This window comes from Fusarium keratoplasticum, chromosome 12 (genome assembly GCF_025433545.1).
Source record: "Fusarium keratoplasticum isolate Fu6.1 chromosome 12, whole genome shotgun sequence".
Taxonomy (NCBI): Eukaryota; Fungi; Ascomycota; class Sordariomycetes; order Hypocreales; family Nectriaceae; genus Fusarium; species Fusarium keratoplasticum.
In genome coordinates, this window is record NC_070540.1 from 2,213,960 (window position 1) to 2,231,305 (window position 17,346).

At 50.8% G+C, this 17,346-nt stretch overlaps 8 protein-coding genes across 8 annotated transcripts; 4 read left to right on the forward strand and 4 right to left on the reverse strand.

Moving 5' to 3' along the window:
• Positions 1-405: 405 nt before the first annotated feature.
• Positions 406-2,283, reverse strand: NCS57_01434800 (Protein kinase domain-containing protein; the record flags this gene model as incomplete). The annotated part of the gene is made up of 3 exons (XM_053063953.1): positions 406-1,653; positions 1,712-1,927; positions 1,981-2,283. The coding sequence occupies 3 exons, from the start codon at positions 2,281-2,283 to the stop codon at positions 406-408; spliced, it is 1,767 nt and encodes a 588-aa protein (XP_052907286.1).
• Positions 2,284-2,767: 484 nt separating this feature from the next.
• Positions 2,768-4,319, reverse strand: NCS57_01434900 (Glycoside hydrolase family 1; the record flags this gene model as incomplete). The annotated part of the gene is made up of 3 exons (XM_053063954.1): positions 2,768-3,398; positions 3,458-3,744; positions 3,795-4,319. 3 exons carry the CDS (start codon positions 4,317-4,319, stop codon positions 2,768-2,770), a joined length of 1,443 nt encoding a protein of 480 aa, XP_052907287.1.
• Positions 4,320-4,803: 484 nt separating this feature from the next.
• On the forward strand, positions 4,804-6,390 carry NCS57_01435000 (uncharacterized protein; the record flags this gene model as incomplete). The annotated part of the gene is made up of 2 exons (XM_053063955.1): positions 4,804-4,955; positions 5,010-6,390. 2 exons carry the CDS (start codon positions 4,804-4,806, stop codon positions 6,388-6,390), a joined length of 1,533 nt encoding a protein of 510 aa, XP_052907288.1.
• A 266-nt stretch (positions 6,391-6,656) lies between these two features.
• On the reverse strand, positions 6,657-8,364 carry NCS57_01435100 (Zn(2)-C6 fungal-type domain-containing protein; the record flags this gene model as incomplete). Its single annotated transcript, XM_053063956.1, has 2 exons — positions 6,657-8,201; positions 8,254-8,364. The coding sequence occupies 2 exons, from the start codon at positions 8,362-8,364 to the stop codon at positions 6,657-6,659; spliced, it is 1,656 nt and encodes a 551-aa protein (XP_052907289.1).
• A 391-nt stretch (positions 8,365-8,755) lies between these two features.
• NCS57_01435200 (uncharacterized protein) lies at positions 8,756-10,635 on the forward strand (the record flags this gene model as incomplete). The annotated part of the gene is made up of 7 exons (XM_053063957.1): positions 8,756-9,067; positions 9,115-9,365; positions 9,414-9,805; positions 9,857-9,926; positions 9,972-10,243; positions 10,296-10,468; positions 10,519-10,635. 7 exons carry the CDS (start codon positions 8,756-8,758, stop codon positions 10,633-10,635), a joined length of 1,587 nt encoding a protein of 528 aa, XP_052907290.1.
• Positions 10,636-11,013: 378 nt separating this feature from the next.
• NCS57_01435300 (uncharacterized protein) lies at positions 11,014-11,856 on the reverse strand (the record flags this gene model as incomplete). Its single annotated transcript, XM_053063958.1, has 2 exons — positions 11,014-11,368; positions 11,420-11,856. The coding sequence occupies 2 exons, from the start codon at positions 11,854-11,856 to the stop codon at positions 11,014-11,016; spliced, it is 792 nt and encodes a 263-aa protein (XP_052907291.1).
• A 2,512-nt stretch (positions 11,857-14,368) lies between these two features.
• On the forward strand, positions 14,369-15,133 carry NCS57_01435400 (uncharacterized protein; the record flags this gene model as incomplete). The annotated part of the gene is made up of 1 exon (XM_053063959.1): positions 14,369-15,133. Exon 1 carries the CDS (start codon positions 14,465-14,467, stop codon positions 15,131-15,133), a length of 669 nt encoding a protein of 222 aa, XP_052907292.1. The 5' UTR covers positions 14,369-14,464.
• A 963-nt stretch (positions 15,134-16,096) lies between these two features.
• On the forward strand, positions 16,097-17,144 carry NCS57_01435500 (Fe2OG dioxygenase domain-containing protein; the record flags this gene model as incomplete). Its single annotated transcript, XM_053063960.1, has 2 exons — positions 16,097-16,706; positions 16,774-17,144. 2 exons carry the CDS (start codon positions 16,097-16,099, stop codon positions 17,142-17,144), a joined length of 981 nt encoding a protein of 326 aa, XP_052907293.1.
• Between the last annotated feature and the right edge of the window lie 202 nt (positions 17,145-17,346).

The window sequence follows — 17,346 nt, forward strand, 5'->3', positions numbered from 1 at the left end:
CAATAGCAAAGAACACAGTTGTTGACACATGCCGGTATTACCGTAACCCCCCAGTCCTTCTCTCTGAGATATGCCCCCATAGAGACGTGCCGGGGTGAGATGTCACCGCGCAACCACCCCAGTGATTCACCTTATTCGCGACGATCCTGTGCTACAATATCTGTGATTTTAAATAACGAAGCCGTTTCAATATATATATTTCAATTTCTTTGTGGTATCAAGTGACGTAACGGTGATGTCTCCTCTTCCTGCGTGCCTCTTCAGAAAGGATCCTCGCAATAGCCCTGAATCCGTTCTTCAGAGCTATCAATTTTAGCACGTTTACTCACTAGCAGCTTTACGGTGCCCCCATTTCCTTCACTAACAGCCTGAAGAAGAGGTGTTTCACCCGCGTGGTTTTTAGTCTCAATGCTTCTTGGCCAGGCCCCTTACCATGGCCATTTTTCCTTCCTCCGAAGCCCTTAAGAATACCATATTACCTTCAATATCCCTGCTCTGGAGATCGGCACCCATGCTCACCAGCCGCTCCGTTGTGCCCTCATGCCCGTTTACAACGGCGTGAACGAGCGGCGTCTCGCCCTTTTTGTTTTTGGCCTCAATGTTGGCGCCTTCCTCAACTAGCATCTCCACCATGACCTCGATTCCCGCCTTTGAGGCCTCAGAGAGTGCCGTTTCACCGTCGCTGTTCTTAGCTTCAATGTTGACGCCTGCTTTGATCAAGAGCGGCACCACAGACAGATTTCCAGCCTTTGCCGCCAGGTGAAGGGGTGTATTCCCACATCTAGTCCTTGAATCGAGATTGTCACTCGTCTCAATCAAGAAATTGATGAAGCCTTCCATATCGGAAAATATAGCCTGCGAGAGTGCTGCACGCTTGGCGGCCCCGAAACCTCCCTTCATCAGTAGTAGGTAATCCCTTATAGCTGCATCATCGGATAATGCGGCCAGTAACAGCCAGTCGTCACCATCTTCATTCCAGCGTGAGCGAAGTATTTCGAAGGCCGAATTGGTTTTCTCGGTGTCTTCGTGAGACCAAGATTTAGAGTACAACTGCGAGCTGACGTCGTCAAGGCCCGATGAGCCATCCGTTCCTTCGTCGAAAGAACAGCTCATAGAGGAAAATTGCGAAGACCTAACATGGTGAGCAACCTTGAAGGATTGTCCCGAGCGCTGGATTTGCCCGCTGTGTGGTGGTGGTGTCTGTGTCTCCGGCCGCCATGGATGATTCCACGCATGGCGCATGGCAGCCCACGAATTCAACCTCTCTGTCGGTTTTCGTCTCATCAAAGCACGAACGAAAGCTTGCCCATCCATGCTTACTTTGCAATTAAGAAAAGCAGTCTCAGGAAACGACCTGTTGGCATCACTGGCGTATTTGATGACGGATGACAGGTCCTGGAATGGAAGACTCTTGGTCAAGATGAAAAAGGTTGTGACGCCCAGAGCCCACAAGTCCACAGCAGGGTAGTCAAATCGTGACCCATCGGACAGCTCGGATATAAGAAGTTCGGGCGCCATGTATAGCAGGGTGCCATTTCTCCTGGTGCTGCCGCTGGTCCCGGCCTCCAGCCTCTTGCTGATGCCAAAGTCTGCGAGCTTGACCCACCATGGAGCAGGAGGTACAGATCGAGGAGATTGGTGAATCAAGATGTTCTTGGTAGAAAAGTCAATTGCCTTGGTTGAGGTAGAATAGACAGAGGGAACCACATACGTGAAGCTTCACGTCTCGATGTGCAAAACTTTCCTGGTGCATGGCAGCCAAGCCGCGAAGAATTTGACTGGCGATCTCGCAGCACTCATTTTCGGGCAAGGGTGCATATTTGAGAGCATAGGAATGTAAATCTCCTGCGGGAAAATATTCCATGGCGATATACAGTCTGCTTTGTGACGTGTACCATCCCAGTGTCTTTGCAAAGTACTTGGCGTACTGCACAGGAAACGTGAGCTATAGTGATTGGCAGCAATGGACGATGAACACACTTTGTCATGAGAAAACTTGAGAATGGCTTCCAGTTCCCGAAGATATCGCCGTCGCCCACCCTCTTGGAGTGGAATCATCTTGACAGCGCGTTGAGTATAGCCTCGACTGCCCCCGGTGCACGTCTGCAACACGACGCGTCCTTGACCGCCATGGCCAATCGTTCGATCTTTCTTCCATTGTTCGCGTCGCCGTGCGGAAAAAGGAGGAGCATCCGGGTCGTCAAAGAGGTGAATAGTGTGAGGTTTTTCGTAGCGCGTCCTTAGTTTGGAGTCGCGTACAAGATCAGACAAGTTGTCGTCCATGGCGAATGCCCTTCAAGAGATTGAGCGAGGAAATCAAGGGGAACTAATTAGTGGGTAGGTCGATCCTGGAAATGGCTGGTTTTAATATTGGTCTTGTAATTGGGGAGCACCGCCTCGCTGCCTCTCCAGGGTGCCCAACAAATGTTAGAGTGGTTCGCCAGAGCGGCCCCCTGAGGCTGGGAAAGCCACTTACTGTTTTCTTTGTTGTCTCCCGGGTTCCAATTCAGCCCATGCAAGGTTGTGAGACAGCCCCTTCACACACCCACTCAGCACTCTTGGAGCTGAAAGCCAAGCAAGCCCCCTTGCGGCTATTGGATGAGCATTGGCGAACCCCAGTTCTTCTCATCTTACCGCCGTGCTCAACAATAGGCTCAGGGAAGGATGCAAAGGTCCTGAGATAAAGGATTGCCATGAATTTAATTCTGGGGGCGTCGCGCGACGTTTTCCATATCAAGGTGAGCAACGTTCTATTTGCAAATTTACTCTAAATCTTTGATGTGACCTTCTTGCGATCCACGAGACTCCTCAACTCCAACGCCGACTTCTTGGGCGTCCTCTCCAAAGTCTCATAGTCAGTAAACGTCACACCAAATCTCGGCCCATAGCCGTCTGACCATTCAAGATTATCCATCAAAGACCACGCAAAATACCCTCCCACGACAGCGCCGTCTTCCGTAACAGCTTTCGCCACAGCATCGAGATGATCATTAAAGTATTGAATCCTGTAGTCATCTTGCACAGATTCTTCACGCGTCATTTTGTCCTCGCCGGGACAAGGGCACCCATTCTCCGTGATAATGATGGGCTTGCCATACAGGCGATAAACTCGTGTGAGATGTTTCCGGAAGAGATCAGGGCAGGACCGCAGCCAGTGCAGGCCACTCTCGAGACCAACGGGATCGCCGGCTTTGTTGGACTGGATCTCATCGAGATTGCCGATGTAATCTGTATCCAGCGGTGAGGATGTTTTATGACGCGCAAACTGAGAGGTGTAGTAGTTCATGCCGTAAAAGTCGCATTCCGCAGATCTTAGGAGAGCCATGTCGTCGGCTGAGAAGGTGGGCAGGCGGCCCTTTAGCTGATCTCTCATACACTGGGGGTAGTCTTTGTTTAAACTACGAATTGTTAAGAGTCTGAATGAACCAATCTGAACAACAGTTTCGGAAAGACTTACAAGATGGGGTTTGCAAACCACCCAATATGAAACTGCATGCGTCGCTCAGCGGCTTCGCTATCCCGTGGTTCACTGCTGTCCCAAGGCTCATAATAATCGCCATTCAAGGAGATTCCTATCTGACCTTTTTGTGAAGGACGGAAGTCTTTGTTGTATGCTGCCACCGCACGAGCATGACTCATGATCAAGGCCTTGCCAACTATCCATGGCTCTGTTGCTGTGTCACCCTCTATGGACTGAGGGTTGATGCTGCTTCGACCAGGAGCATTGCCGCCTGTTGCATAGCCCTTGACAAAGGTTAGAGGTAGGGCTAATTCTAGAAGTATAATAAACTTACAAATATTGAGACGATCCAAGGCTCGTTCAGTGTGATCCAGTGCTTGACGCGATCGCCAAACCGCTCATAGCAGAGCCTTGCATATCGTTCAAAGTCCTTCTGAGACTCTTCCACATCTAACCAGCCTCCATACCGCTCATGAAGTGCTTGGGGGAGGTCCCAATGGTATAGCGTAACCCAAGGAATGATACCCCGCGAGAGACATCCATCGATGACCCGGTTATAGAAATCTATGCCGGCTTCATTGATGGGATCATCTCTTCCGCCAAGAGGAATAATACGAGACCATGAAAGTGAGAAGCGATACATGTCCGCTCCATATTGCTTCATGAGATCAAGGTCTTCATCTAGACGGTGATAATGATCGCAAGCGACATCACCACTGGCGCCTTTGGTTCGGGTGGGTTCAAGGTGACAAAAAATATCCCAAATAGATGGGCCTCGGCCATCTTCGGCTACTGCACCTTCAATCTGGTAAGATGCAGTAGCGAAGCCGAGTTTGAAGTCTGATGGAAGAGAGGGCATCGTGATGTGGTACCAAGGAGCGGAAAGGGAATAAGACAAAGACAAGGGCGATGCAAGAAGAGCTACCGCTGACTCCCCCAGTCACTCCGTACAGGCCCGGGATTCTTTATACTAGGGGAATTACGGGCCGTTTCATAATCTGTCATGAGGATGAATGGAGCGGAACGAGCCAATGTCGATCACCGCCATTGTTGGGCGATCAACAATTCCCCGATGACATTTCCCCGCCTAGCTGAGGGGTAACGACTTCGTCTAGCTCTAATTCTCCGTTTCGCCGCTCCCTCACACCATCATCCGACTCGCTTATTCCCCACGGGGAACCAGAATGTGGAGTACACCATTCAGCCGAGCCGTAGACTTGGTCCTTTGCAAAATCGGAATTGTTCCTTCGTGATCATATGTCGTGTGTATATAACATACAACATCTCCAGTTGTGGCACAGATCAACCATCGACTCCAACCAGCCTATCTTTCTTCTGGCATCATGGCTCCCAAGGTTGCTCGCGCTACTGAAGACATTCAGTCTCCCATCGACTTGAAATCGGTTCCACCCTTTTGGAAGAGAAAAAATGGCGTACTGCTGTACTTCCTCCTCACTTCCTCCTTGCTCGCCAGTATGGCACTTGGCATTGACGGGTATGTTCTTAGCTTCGATCAGGACTTGACTTGAGATGTTGATTGGGAAAATAGGAGCATGACCAACGCCCTTCAAACGCTCGAGAGTTGGCAGGAACGCTTCGGCCATCCCACCGGTTCCAAACTTGGATTCTTCGGCGCCTCCAACGCCATCGGCGGTGTTATCCCCTTCATCTTCCTCAGCTGGATCGGCGACGTTGCGGGTCGTCGTATTCCAACAGCCCTCGGCTCGATCGTGATTATCGCTGGAGTCATCGTTCAGTTCTTTGCGACATCGCTCAACATGTTTATCGGCGGCAAGATCGTGCTCGGAATTGGTTCATCGCTTATCCAGATGGGTGCCCCAGTGCTGGTCACAGAGCTGTCCCATCCCAAGGAGCGAGTTCAAATCACGACATTGTACAACACAAACATCGTCTTGGGTTATGTTATCGGTGCGTGGGCGACTTATGGATGCTTCCGCATTGAGAGCGAATGGTCATGGAAGCTTCCCACTCTTGTCCAGATCATTCCCTCGGCGTATCAGCTTAGCCTGATCTTTTTCTGCCCCGAGTCTCCTCGTTGGCTGATCGCTAAGGGCAAGCTTGACAAGGCTCGCGATATCCTTATCAAGTATCACGGCGAATGCGACCCTGATAGCGAACTCGTCAAGTTCGAGTGCACCGAGATTCAGCAGGCCATCGCCAAGGAAGCCGAGCAGAACATGACCTGGAAGGATTTCTTCTCTTCTATTCCCAACCTCAAGCGAATCTCGCTCTGCTTCGCGACAGCTCTCTTCAGTCAGAGCTCTGGAAACTTGCTTGTGTCAAACTACCTGACTCAAATCTTGAAGGACACAGGCATCGAGGCCGAGAAAGACATTACCCTTGTCAACGGAATGGTCACGCTTTGGCAGTACATCGTGGCCATCTCCATGGCTATGCTGGTTGACCGGTTCAAGCGACGCACTTTCTTCCTCTTTGGCTCTGGTGGCGTTCTGGTCACCTTCATCATGTGGACCATTGCCGCGAAGCAGTATCTCGATGGGTCTCTTGCAGGTGGTCGCGTTGTCCTGGCCTGCATCTTCCTCTTCCAGGGCTTCTACTCCTCAGCCTGGACCAATCTCGTGGTGACCTACCCTCTCGAGATTGTCACATACCAGATGCGAGCCAAGACATGGGCGTTCGTGCTGCTGACTATCCAAGTCGCTTCCATCTTTGGCGGATATGTCAATCCTATCGGACTCCAAGCTATTGGATGGAAGTTTTACATCTACTACTGTGTTTGGGTCGCCATCGTCTTCCTCGTTGTCTACTTCTTCTTTGTCGAGACTTCGGGACCTACGCTGGAGGAGCTCACGTACTTGTTTGAAGGGAAGGATGCGAAGCAGGATATGGCCAAGGTGATTGAGATTAAGAAGGAGGAGCAAGAGTTCGGAAGGGAAAAGGAAGTCTGATGTGCTGGGACGAATGCACTTGTGGCAATGGGTTGATTCAAGTTTGCATTTGTTTGGAAAGTGGTTTTAATTGACAAGCGATGAGGTATTTCGCAAAGCATCCGAAGCCTTCGAATCAAGACGAGTCAGTAAATCGAGAAGAACGGTGAAATCACTGCGAGCCCGAGAAGCAATGGGCGACGTCCCATTTCTGTGCATGATTTCCAGCAAGCTTGCTCCAATGAGCCGTATTTTCTCGACCTTGTAATCTTGTCAGCTACCTTGGCTCAGTGATCCAGGCTATTGGTTAGGTGTTGACTCACGTATGGCTCTCCATTGACCTGCAGCGACCAGAAAGGGGCCTCTTGGATCACACGCAGCATATCCCGAGCAATTTCCGTTTTTCGGATGTCCGCGTGCTCGATTCCCGAGTTGTAGTATGGCAAACCTTCCAGTTTTTGAGTTATGACCATCCTGAGGCAATGCACGGAAACTTGTAGGTTCGCACATTGAATCAAGAACTGATTGGCTGTTTCCCTAGGGCCCTCTACCAGAGAAGCAAAGGTGTAGGACTGCAGATATGGTGGTAGATCATCGAGACAAGTGATGAAACGGATGTAGATGGTATCAAGTCGGTTCCTTTCCTCCACGGTGAGCAAGGACTGATTAGGCATGGGAATGCCTCTCTGCTCCCGGTCTTGAAGCAGCCTTAACTCCAAGAGCAAGTCAGAAGCATTCTGCCAGAGCCTCAAGTTGGCATTGAAGCCTTCGATACAAGTTTTGCGTATCACTTCAGAATTTGTTGAAGAATTCCCGGGGGAAAGAATCGGCGCCTCATCCTCGATCCCAGTAGGGTAAGCTGTCGTTATTCCAGACTCGAACGAGAACTTGTGGATCGTAATGGGTCGATTGTTCAATATTGCAGCAGACTTATCGCCCATGTACACAATCCAAAAAGCCCTACGACGTAACTCGGCTTCAATGGGTAGCAGGCCTTCAAGTGACGTTTCTTCGTTCAGCTGCATAACCTGTGCAAGCCTAGTCGCCTCGCCAAATATGTGCCAGGAATACTTGGGTTTCCCTGCGGCATGAAGACAATTTGAGTGGAAATATCGTATCGTGATCGAATTGGCATTCGGGTTCTCAAGGTCCGCTTCAAGATAGTGGCTCAGACAGGAGCGGGAAGCATTGAGGAATAAGTCGCCCACTGACTGGCCCTCTGGAAAGAGATCCTTGGGCAACAAGAATGCTGCTTCAGCGCAGACAGCTGTTATCAGCGTGAATGCCGTCTCTGGCCATGTTTCCATAAGACCAGTGCCGTTTGCATGGCTCTCTGATGTTGAGAATCTTGTCGTGAAATATGAGAGCGAGTCGCGAAGACTAGGTTCGTGTACCAATGGCGTGAGCGGATACAGATACTCAAAGAACAAGTCAAAGCATCGCGTAACCAAGTTCTGAAGGTCATTCGCGATGAAAGCCAACGCTCTTGACAAGTCCTGCCACCTCTGCAGCGCCGACAGCCCGTGACCCGCGACGCCATCATTCAAAACCGAAGACGCGGAGATCGTCGGCGGCGAGAGCCCAAGATCGACATTCAGGGCCCTGGAAGAGTCCCATTGCGCCGAGGTGGTGCCTGTTGGTGTGGAGGAATTGGCGCTGGAGAGCGCTGTTAATTCCGCTGTGGGGTTCGACGACGGAGCATCTTTTCCCGCCGATGACGGCCTCTTCCGTCTAATCTTGGGTCCTCGTCTTGCGACGGGAATGTCAAAGCGACATTGTGTGCCTGACTCTCGGCAGTTTGTGCATCGTTGAGCCAAGTCTGAAAAGTCACACTGATCTGATTGTCAGTTGAGGTTGAGAGTTTCTCCGATGCTGGGGTCTTACCTTGGCTTTTCGCCGGCGACAGCGATCACACGCTCTGCTTGTTGGCTTCTTCTGGGATGGTGTATTCGTGTCGGGAGAATGAGGAGAACTTGACGTGGGGCTGTTATCCATTGTGAGTGTTTGAGAACAAGTCGGCGTGCGATAAAGCAGGATTCTTTGGATTTGACGGGGATTTGCAGCGGTCAAATAGAAAAAGCCTTCACTTGAGCCCCCGCTTTTCGTTCCCTGTTTCTCCTATTCTCCGTGTCGATCCAGCCCCTGGAAAGTTAGTGGCGCGCACCGAGCGGGGGAAGATCCTGGAGAAGACCCTGGACAGAGCCAGAGTCTGGGGAAGCGAGCTTGTCAACGAGGGAGGCTAATAATCTTGGTTCCAGGAACGCGTTGCTAAGCGGAAAGGAGTCATCGGCGCAGCAAGCGCCTATATAAGCCGCTCATATACTTTCAACCTTTCTGATGCCTCAAGGCGGTTCCCTCAATTGCATCAAATCTCCTCCACCTCGTCATGATCTATTCAACAAGCCGTTTTCTCGCTTTGGCATGTGCCGCCACGGCGTCCTTGTCCTTGGTCGAGGCTCGACCAGGTTACAAGCGTAACGACAAACCATCTTGTCGCTTTGGTCTTGATTGGTCCCAGCAAGATGTTCTTGATCATACAGACGATTTCATCTGGGATCTTCTGTACTGGGAAGGCAAGTTCCACCAAAACGACGTGGCCTACAACACAGCCAATGGCATGTCTTATGATGGCACCCAGCTTGACTGGAAGTCTGGGAAGCGCACTAAGAAGCACACTTTTAGTGCTGCAAGCAAAGAGGTAAGCTCAGGCTACTCTTTCTGATATCATCGCTAACTGTACATTAGGCACTTCAAATCATGCTCTACGCTCAAGCCATTTCTGGCTCCAAGGAAGCTGCTCGCTTTCTGACACCACAAAATCTTGGTGCAGCGCCAGGGCTCGCGGCTTCCATCATGGAGACCAAGTTGAAGACTTACCTTCAGTTCAATGAAAGCTATCCGGGCTTTGGTGGTTATCTGCCTTGGATTAAGACCGATATCCAAGACATCAAGCCCCAAGATGGGTGGGATAACCGAGTCCCTGGTCTCGATAATGGGTGAGTGGACATGTCCAAGATTATGAGCTGCGTTAATGTGGTGCTTAGAGAACTCATTTGGGCCGTCTACGCCTGTATCGAAGCCTTGCAGAAGCAGCCAAATGCCAAGTTCCACAAGATCGCAGACAGCTGGCAAGACTGGCTCGATTACGTTGCCTCAACCGCTGCCGAGATATTCTATATCGGTAAAGGTCGAGTCTGCGCCGTGACTGAAATCGCCGATCAGACTTTGCCAGTCAATCACCCTAAGCAGTCTTACAAGTGCGAGACTGAGACGTACCTCGACGACCCATACGAGGGCGAGCTCTTCACCTACTTTCTGCAATTCTTCAGCAAGTTGTCAAAGGCTGATAAGAAGAAGCTGTGGGAGTACAAGAGGCCCAAGTTGGAGAAGACTGAGTACTCCCAGGGCGGCGTTGGCCCAATCACCGTGCGAAAGGGTTTGTTGATCCAGCGTTGATATTCAGTCATGCCCAGGCTAACAACTCCAGGCTTTTGGTTCTCGAGCCATGAGATCTGGAACCAGCTAGAGCTTCCGTACTATGACGTTGACATTGTCCGGTGAGTACCCCAGGAAAGAAACAAGAAGCCAAGCTAATGATCTAGTCGTCTCTTCTTGAACGGAGAACGAGCCCGCACATGCAACTCTGTGGTCACCAAGTCTCCCGGCCTATATGCCTCTGTCAACAACTCGACCGACCCAGAAACTGATACCATTATCGGTTACATCTCTCCCGCTGGAATTCCGTCAATTGCAAGCCAGAAGGACCAGTATCATGATGTCATCACTCCGTATGGCGCGTTCCCAGTCGTTCTGTTTGACAAGGCCGTGGGGTTGGCGTGGTGGAGAAACATGATTGTCGGCAAGAAGATGCAGAGTAAGTCCAATCTGCATATTCATAAGCGACATGTGACTCACACATTTTATAGACCCCTACGGAAGCACAGAGTCAACTCGCGTCGACGGTGAGCTAGTCTCGGCTCTTGTGACATGGGACAGCAAGGTCACCACCGTTGTTGCCCTGTTGGGTGGCGTAGTAGACCTCGTCCGTGATCGAATGCAATCTGACGGCATCTACGATGAGTTTTTGAAGATCACCGAGGTACGTGTGTGACTTACCCTGTGGTAAATGGTGAAACTGACAAGATGTAGCGAGAGCATGTTCGTGTTTTCGGTCAACACCTGAAGGGTGAGGATATCGATCTGTGTCTTCCAAAGGAGAAAGTTCCGGATGCTGGATTGAAGGACTTCACAGCGTGCCGGGCGTAGGGTAGCCTCTTCAGAAAGACGTGCTAGGAAGTTTCACATTGGATATTCGTACATAGGATGCGAATCAAGTTGAATATAGCGCTTCATATGCTCTTGGGCAAAATTTGGTTATCAGAGGGCTATCCAACAGGACTCGTCTTGAAAGGAAAGCATGTAACATCGGACTTCCCAGGACCCGTCTCGTATGAATAGGTAAAAGAGGTATGGTTGGAGGCGGATTACAAGCTATATTTGCGAATGGGTTGGGGTCTGTACATAACACACACAATGAAGGGAATATATACTGCTCCAATATGTAACCAAACCTTCCTCTTCTAACCCGTATCTCATTGTCCAAGTCTCGGTCAGCAGCATCCCGGCGTCAAAAGATCCGCCTGCTTAGGTTGACAGAGGTTCGCACTTGATCTCTGTAAAGGTGACATCGTCGATTGCGAGGACCATCTGGCTAAAATCGCCAATACAGCTGACAGTGAAAGACACTGTAGCCTGGTCCACATGTCCTGAGGGGCTCGACGGAGTCCAGACCTCGGTGGCCTCAGTCCAAGAGTTCGGGCCGCTCCAGGGGCTCACCCCGTCGAATTGGCGGGTTCCAACGGTGGGCACAACGCTGCAGCTAAAGCCGGCGTCTGGAACCCACGAGGAAAAGCTGGCAACGCGCCAGTAGTAGGACAGTCGGTAGGGGCCGTTGAGGTTGGTCAGGGTCTGGGAGAAGGTGTAGGTGTCACCACCGCCACTGTAGAATACGGCGCGCCTAATGTCAGAAGGTTAGTAGATAGGCCTCTACAGAAAGGTGAAGGATGGAACTTGCAGGTTGTGGCTACCCGTGCGAGGTTCAGAGTCGCTTCTGAGGTTGCCAATGCCAGCCCAGGGAGCGCCGTCATCGTCGTCGAAACTCGGGTTGACGAGCACCTGGGTTGTGTCGCAGTCTGGCGCTTCAGAAGTCGTCGAGGTCTCGGCGATTGTAGTAGATGAGGACTCGGCCAGAGAAGTAGAAGTCTCGAATAGGGTGGTAGAAGAGCTCTCAGCTACAGTAGTAGAAGAGCTCTCTACCACGGTGGTGGACGAAGCCTCTACCAGAGTAGTCGACGATGTCTCAGCCACGGCAGTCGAAGAAGTCTCGACGACGCTCGTCACGGTCGTGGCAGGTCGGCAAGGACCGGCATTAGCACCAAGAATGCCAAAGGCGAGCGTCGCGACAGCGAAAAGAGATCGTCGAGCCATTTCGGATAGACACAAAGGTCAATATTCACAAACAATTGAAACGAGTGTAATGGCCAGAGACAGCCAAAAGAGCGACAACGACAGAATGTGCCGCTGCAAATCTCGTCCCAACGCGAGTCCCTATTTATTCATGGTCCATCCCCTGCTGTCAAACTCTCAGGTGGCGCTGTGGCCATGCCTAGATTCGCTAGCGTGGGCCAAACTATTGATGACTGACGCAGGCTAATCTCAATAGTTTGCTGCGTTGCTCCGTATCTAGTCCCTCTGGCTGAAATTAATTATCGCGCCACAGCGGGAGGTCGCGTGGCGTGACAAGTTAAAAACGCCCATCTGTGTGGCGCCGTGAAACGGCTGTTAAAGCGGCCGCCACTGGGAATAGAGGCATAAATATCCGCATGTATTAGTCTGTTTCTATACGTTTTAGCTCATCCAACTTCTTAAGCTTAATTACGAGTCAAGATGGCTCCAGTTGATATAATTCTAACGTCGTTTCTTAAGTTTGATATGGGTGTGACTTGATAGGTATGGTGAGAGAGCCCGTCTCTGCTCAGGAGACTTGATGCATACGTAGAGCCAAGAAAACAAGTTTTGCATCACGAACTAGTCCTGCAATCCGCATAAGTAATTATCGCTTTTCCTAATGCGATTACTCAATCGACTAGAGGTGAACGAGCTGCTTCTGGTTTCTATTCATCCTCGTGAGAGTACGGATACTCAATTGGACTTGAGCCTAGGGTAGCGCCGGTCACCCAGATTGTTCCACACATCTCAGTGTTGTCGCCATGTTTCCATTTACGAGTATGACGCTTTGGATTATCTCAGTCAGTAGCGGAATCATTTCCCTCGGCGGCCATAACCTCGGGGTCCTGCAGGCAGTCAGCGCCAAGCTGGACTGGTCAGCGGAAGGCAAGGCGCACAATGGTGATGCCCTGACGGGTCTCTTCTGGCTCGGTACACATGATGCAGAGTCGGGATTGAACCATCCGGCCGACTAACCCTTCATCTCTTACTGCAAACCGGCAGTTCAAGATATTTAAAGGGCCATTAGGACCGATCAGAACTAACTTGAGGAAATTTTTAACCGTTCTTATTTCTCTTGTATGATACCCCCTGTCTTTTGGAAGTCCGTCGAATCACCTTTGATCTGTCCACGGATATAAAGAAGAAGCAGAGCAACAAATCATTGCTTCCTCTACCGCTTCCACCACCTCTCATTGATGATTTGAAAGCCGAGGAAGCTGCTATTCAACCCGCTGCTTATCCAGACCCCCGTCACGTCTCACAATGGCACCTCAAGCGGTCGAGACATTTCTCTCCTCGCTAAAAGAGTATGGCAGGCCGTCTAAGTAGAAGTTGCGCCCTCTTACACTTTTCTCAGCTACTAAAACACTGATACCGCCTCTAATGCTGTTGTTGTATGTGATGGCCAAGAGTTCCAGGTCCACGGCGTGATCTTGTCAGCCTACTCGAAATACTTCGCGAAAGAACTCACGATGCCGTCACCTATCTCAACGCTTTACAGCAATCCATCGCTGGCATTACCGCGTACCTGACCGGTGACAGAATTTCCAACCTGAAACTCCGTATTCCCGTTGGGGGAGTCCTCCACGACCACTTGGACACGACTAATTGCATGGCCGCTTACGAAGGCTTCATCAGCAGCTTGGACGGAGTTAATGACTGAGATGTCGAGCAAGCAAGAGAGAGACAGAAGCATCAGCATGACAACCTCGACTACGAAGGCATTCGTTCTACTGTCACCTCTATTGGGGAGATGGTGGATTTCCCGAAGCAGCCACAGTCACTGCGCGACAAAACTTGGAAATACTGGCATACAGCTGTCTCGTTAGCTAAGAGGCTCTCTCGCGCACGCTTTCGCGTCACAAGGCGAAAATATGCCGGGCTCGCGCTTCAAGACGCCTCCATTGGCCAGGAGATCGTCGTCGTGCATGGCTTGTTAGTACCCTTCGTTATCAGCTCTAATAGTGATAGGTTAGTAGGTGAGTGTTATATAGAAGGTATTGTGTACGGTGCTGGTCTCTCGTTTGAGGGGACTAGGGAGAGGTATATTATGTTAGCTTAAGATCTAGGAGTTATGAAGAGTTCCCACCGTCGTGAATGCTTCTCTCCAACCCCTCATCTTGTGTTCGGGGAGCCGGGCCTCGCCAAGGAGAGACAAACCAGGGCCATGCAGGGCCGCCTTCACCTGGAGCCTTTATTTAAGTAGAAGAAATGACAAACGGAGAGATTTTACCCCGAGATTACGCACTTGGCAACCCTCTCACCACGGGCTAAGCCTCGACAACTGTTCACCAAGCATTGGCATGGTTGCAATAGGCAAAAAGCAACAACTCGGATTGGACATTTATTGCCTCAAGTCCAGTTATCTCTTGGCTATTGACTTGGCCCTGCGCCCTGTTATAGTGTATTCCTGCCCGACAGGGAATGAACACTTTCTTCTCCACGTCTTGGCGACCAGGTGTCCAATGCCCATAAAGAGGGCGAACAGTCGTTGTCAGACGTGCATGTTCTAATCGCCAGCCATTCGTTCCACACAGCTGACAAGAGCTGTCGAAACTTGTCAACTATACATACTGCTCAACGGGAAATGCATACGTTTAAGCTACTCCTCGTCGCAAGCGCCGCCCTACAGGCCGCCGCCCAGACTCGAATCCCAACCGAGACCGGCGTCGTCTCGGAACCGCCGTTAGAGAGCCTCGGCATCGGCACAGCATGCGCGACCGTTATATCGTCGTTCGCCGCCGACGCGACCGACGCCCCCGTCCCCGACAGGTCCATCTCCAACATTGCTATGGCCTTTGCACTGGGTCGCATGTATAACACCGAAGACCCTTGTAAGCTCCCAACCATCACGGAGCGCGACTCGGCCAGCGCTTTTACGGCATGGGCATCTAGCTACACCGAGTGGCAGAGTGACCAGATCCCCGATTACCGACAGGTGTGGACAGCATGCAGTGATGAGCCGCTGGTTTCAGAGATTATTCCTATTGGATCGAGCGTGTGTAGTAATCTCGCTGCTGAGATTACAGGGGGTTCTGGGTCGAACAACGATGGGGACAACGATGACGATGACGATAGTGAGGATAGCGGCAGTGACGGGGATAGACGCAACTCCGATGATGACAGCGATGATTCGAACAGCAATGGTAATGATCAGGGAAGTGATAATGATGATGGGAACACTGGCCTTCAGCAGGCAGTACCTGTCTTGTCGGCTGCTGTGGTGGCTGGCCTAATCATTGTTGGCCTGTATTAAAAACCAGTCATTAAAAACCAGTCTTATAAGGGACTCTGGGCTGAGCAATCTGTCCTTTGTGTCTGGGAAATAGCAGGCTGGGAAGGATCAAAACCAGGTCTTTTAAGATTCGGAGCATAGCGGGCACCGTGCTATTGCTTGTTACCAATGCTGTTAAACTCCTTTATCGCCCGAATATCTGCATTAAACTTTGGTCGAGGAATCTCTATCGCTTCTGTCACTCGCGTACATTTAGTACCTCATAGGGTGCATATTGACTGCAAAATCTAATTTATATATGGGTAGAATATTTCCAGTCGCAAGCATGCAGCGAGTGCTTACCATTAGATCTAGTCATGTCTTTTTGTTAGTTACCCCACGACAACGTCTTGTGGCGGCCTGTGAGTGGACCAATGCCTGGCCCCAATAATGATTCCGCCAATGTAACTGTCTCCTAACAGACCTAATCTTGAGCTGCAGGAGGCCCACCGTTTCTGCGGGAGGCCGACTGGTCGTCATACATATTAACTTAGCAAAGGGTTATTAATTGAGCCGATTCCAACTCCAACAGGCAAGGGTTGCAGCGCAAATGAAATGTGAAACGGCAACGGTTATTGGTCGTAAAGCCGCTGACAAGCGAAAGCTAATCATGAGAATACTTTCATGAAGTAGTGGACAAACAGGGGTGGTCGGCCTCCCGCAGCTCAAGAAGTAAAATCAACGCAAGATAAGACATGCTGCTGTCCATTTCCTGCTGAAGGGGTAATTAAAGCAGGGAACGAGAAGTTTTTGACGTCATGATGAGCTGCAGGTTGACTGCCGGAGGCCGGCAATCTACGGAGTCAAGATCAGGTCAACTTCTAAAGTCCGGGATACGTAGGGATTCTTCCATCCTCATTAGTATATTAAACCATGCACGTTAGGGTCTAGTCTAAACAGTCGATTACTCTGGCATACGCCCTTCTCGCACCTAAACACACCACCATGACTGATGTGCAGCTTTGTCAGAACCAAACCTCCGGGGAGATACTACTCACCCAGCTCCAAGATGCGATCACGCAGTACGATGCTACTGCCGGATTCTCCTGCAGCGGATCCCTTAACATCAGCTACACCAAGCCTAATAGGTTTGACAAGGCAGAAAAGCCAACATGCCCCGAGCCTGCCATATTCTGGCATACGGGCAAAGTAGGCAAGCGCCTTACTCTCGCCGGCCGCTACACCACTCCAAAGCCTTGGGAAAATAGTCTGGATGAGTTGGTGGAAGATTGCCGACCCGCCACTTTCGGACGCGACGGCAAAGATGTGTTGGATGAAAAGATTCGCAAGGCCGGGGCGATGGAAGCCAGCTGCTTTGCAACCAATTTTAACCCTTACGACTGTGGCATTGTGGACGCCATTGGCCGTAAACTCCTGCCCAGCATCGTCAGAGCGGGAAAGCAACAAGCCGTGGATCGGTGGGGTGTTTTGGCCAAGCTCTATAAGCTGAACGTGTATTCCGCCCCATCAGGCATGTTCAAACCGCACGTCGATACTCCCCGTGGGCACACTCACTTTGGTTCGCTCGTGGTAGCACTGCCAACGACGTATGAAGGTAAGTAGCATCCATTCCAGATGGCGCCAGTATGTTTCAAGGCCCGCTGATGTCATGTCGCAATTAGGCGGCCAATTGCGCGTTGTCTCGAAGGGAAGGGAGACTGTAGGCCTCGAGCAACCTAAATGGAGCTATCCTCCGAGTATTCGATGGATTGCTTTCTACAGCGATTGCGAGCATGAGGTTCTGCCAGTTACAGCCGGACATCGCGTCACGCTCACTTATGAACTCTGGGTTGCCGACTACCTTGACGGCCTTACCCAATCTCAAGCCAAAACACCAGGTTCAGCACTCTACGCTATCTATGAAAGGACCAAAGCCATGCTCTCATGCCTACATCTACTTAGGTACGGTGGGGTTATCGGGTACTGGTGCGCGTACCAGTACCCTGAGACATTTATTGGTACAGAGTACTACGAGCGCTATCTGCACCCTTAAAGGCGTCGATGCCGCCATTTTTGCGGTCTTTAGATCTCTCGGGCTCACTGTGCACATCAAGCTCTTTGACGCCGAACAAACCATCGGTACCGTCGATCAACGAACACGATTTGGCTGTTTTCTTTCCACAGAACGAAATCTTGAAGAAGCAGAGATCAAGGTAGGCACAGGTTTCTAGTTAAGCCCTTAGAACAGAAGCTGA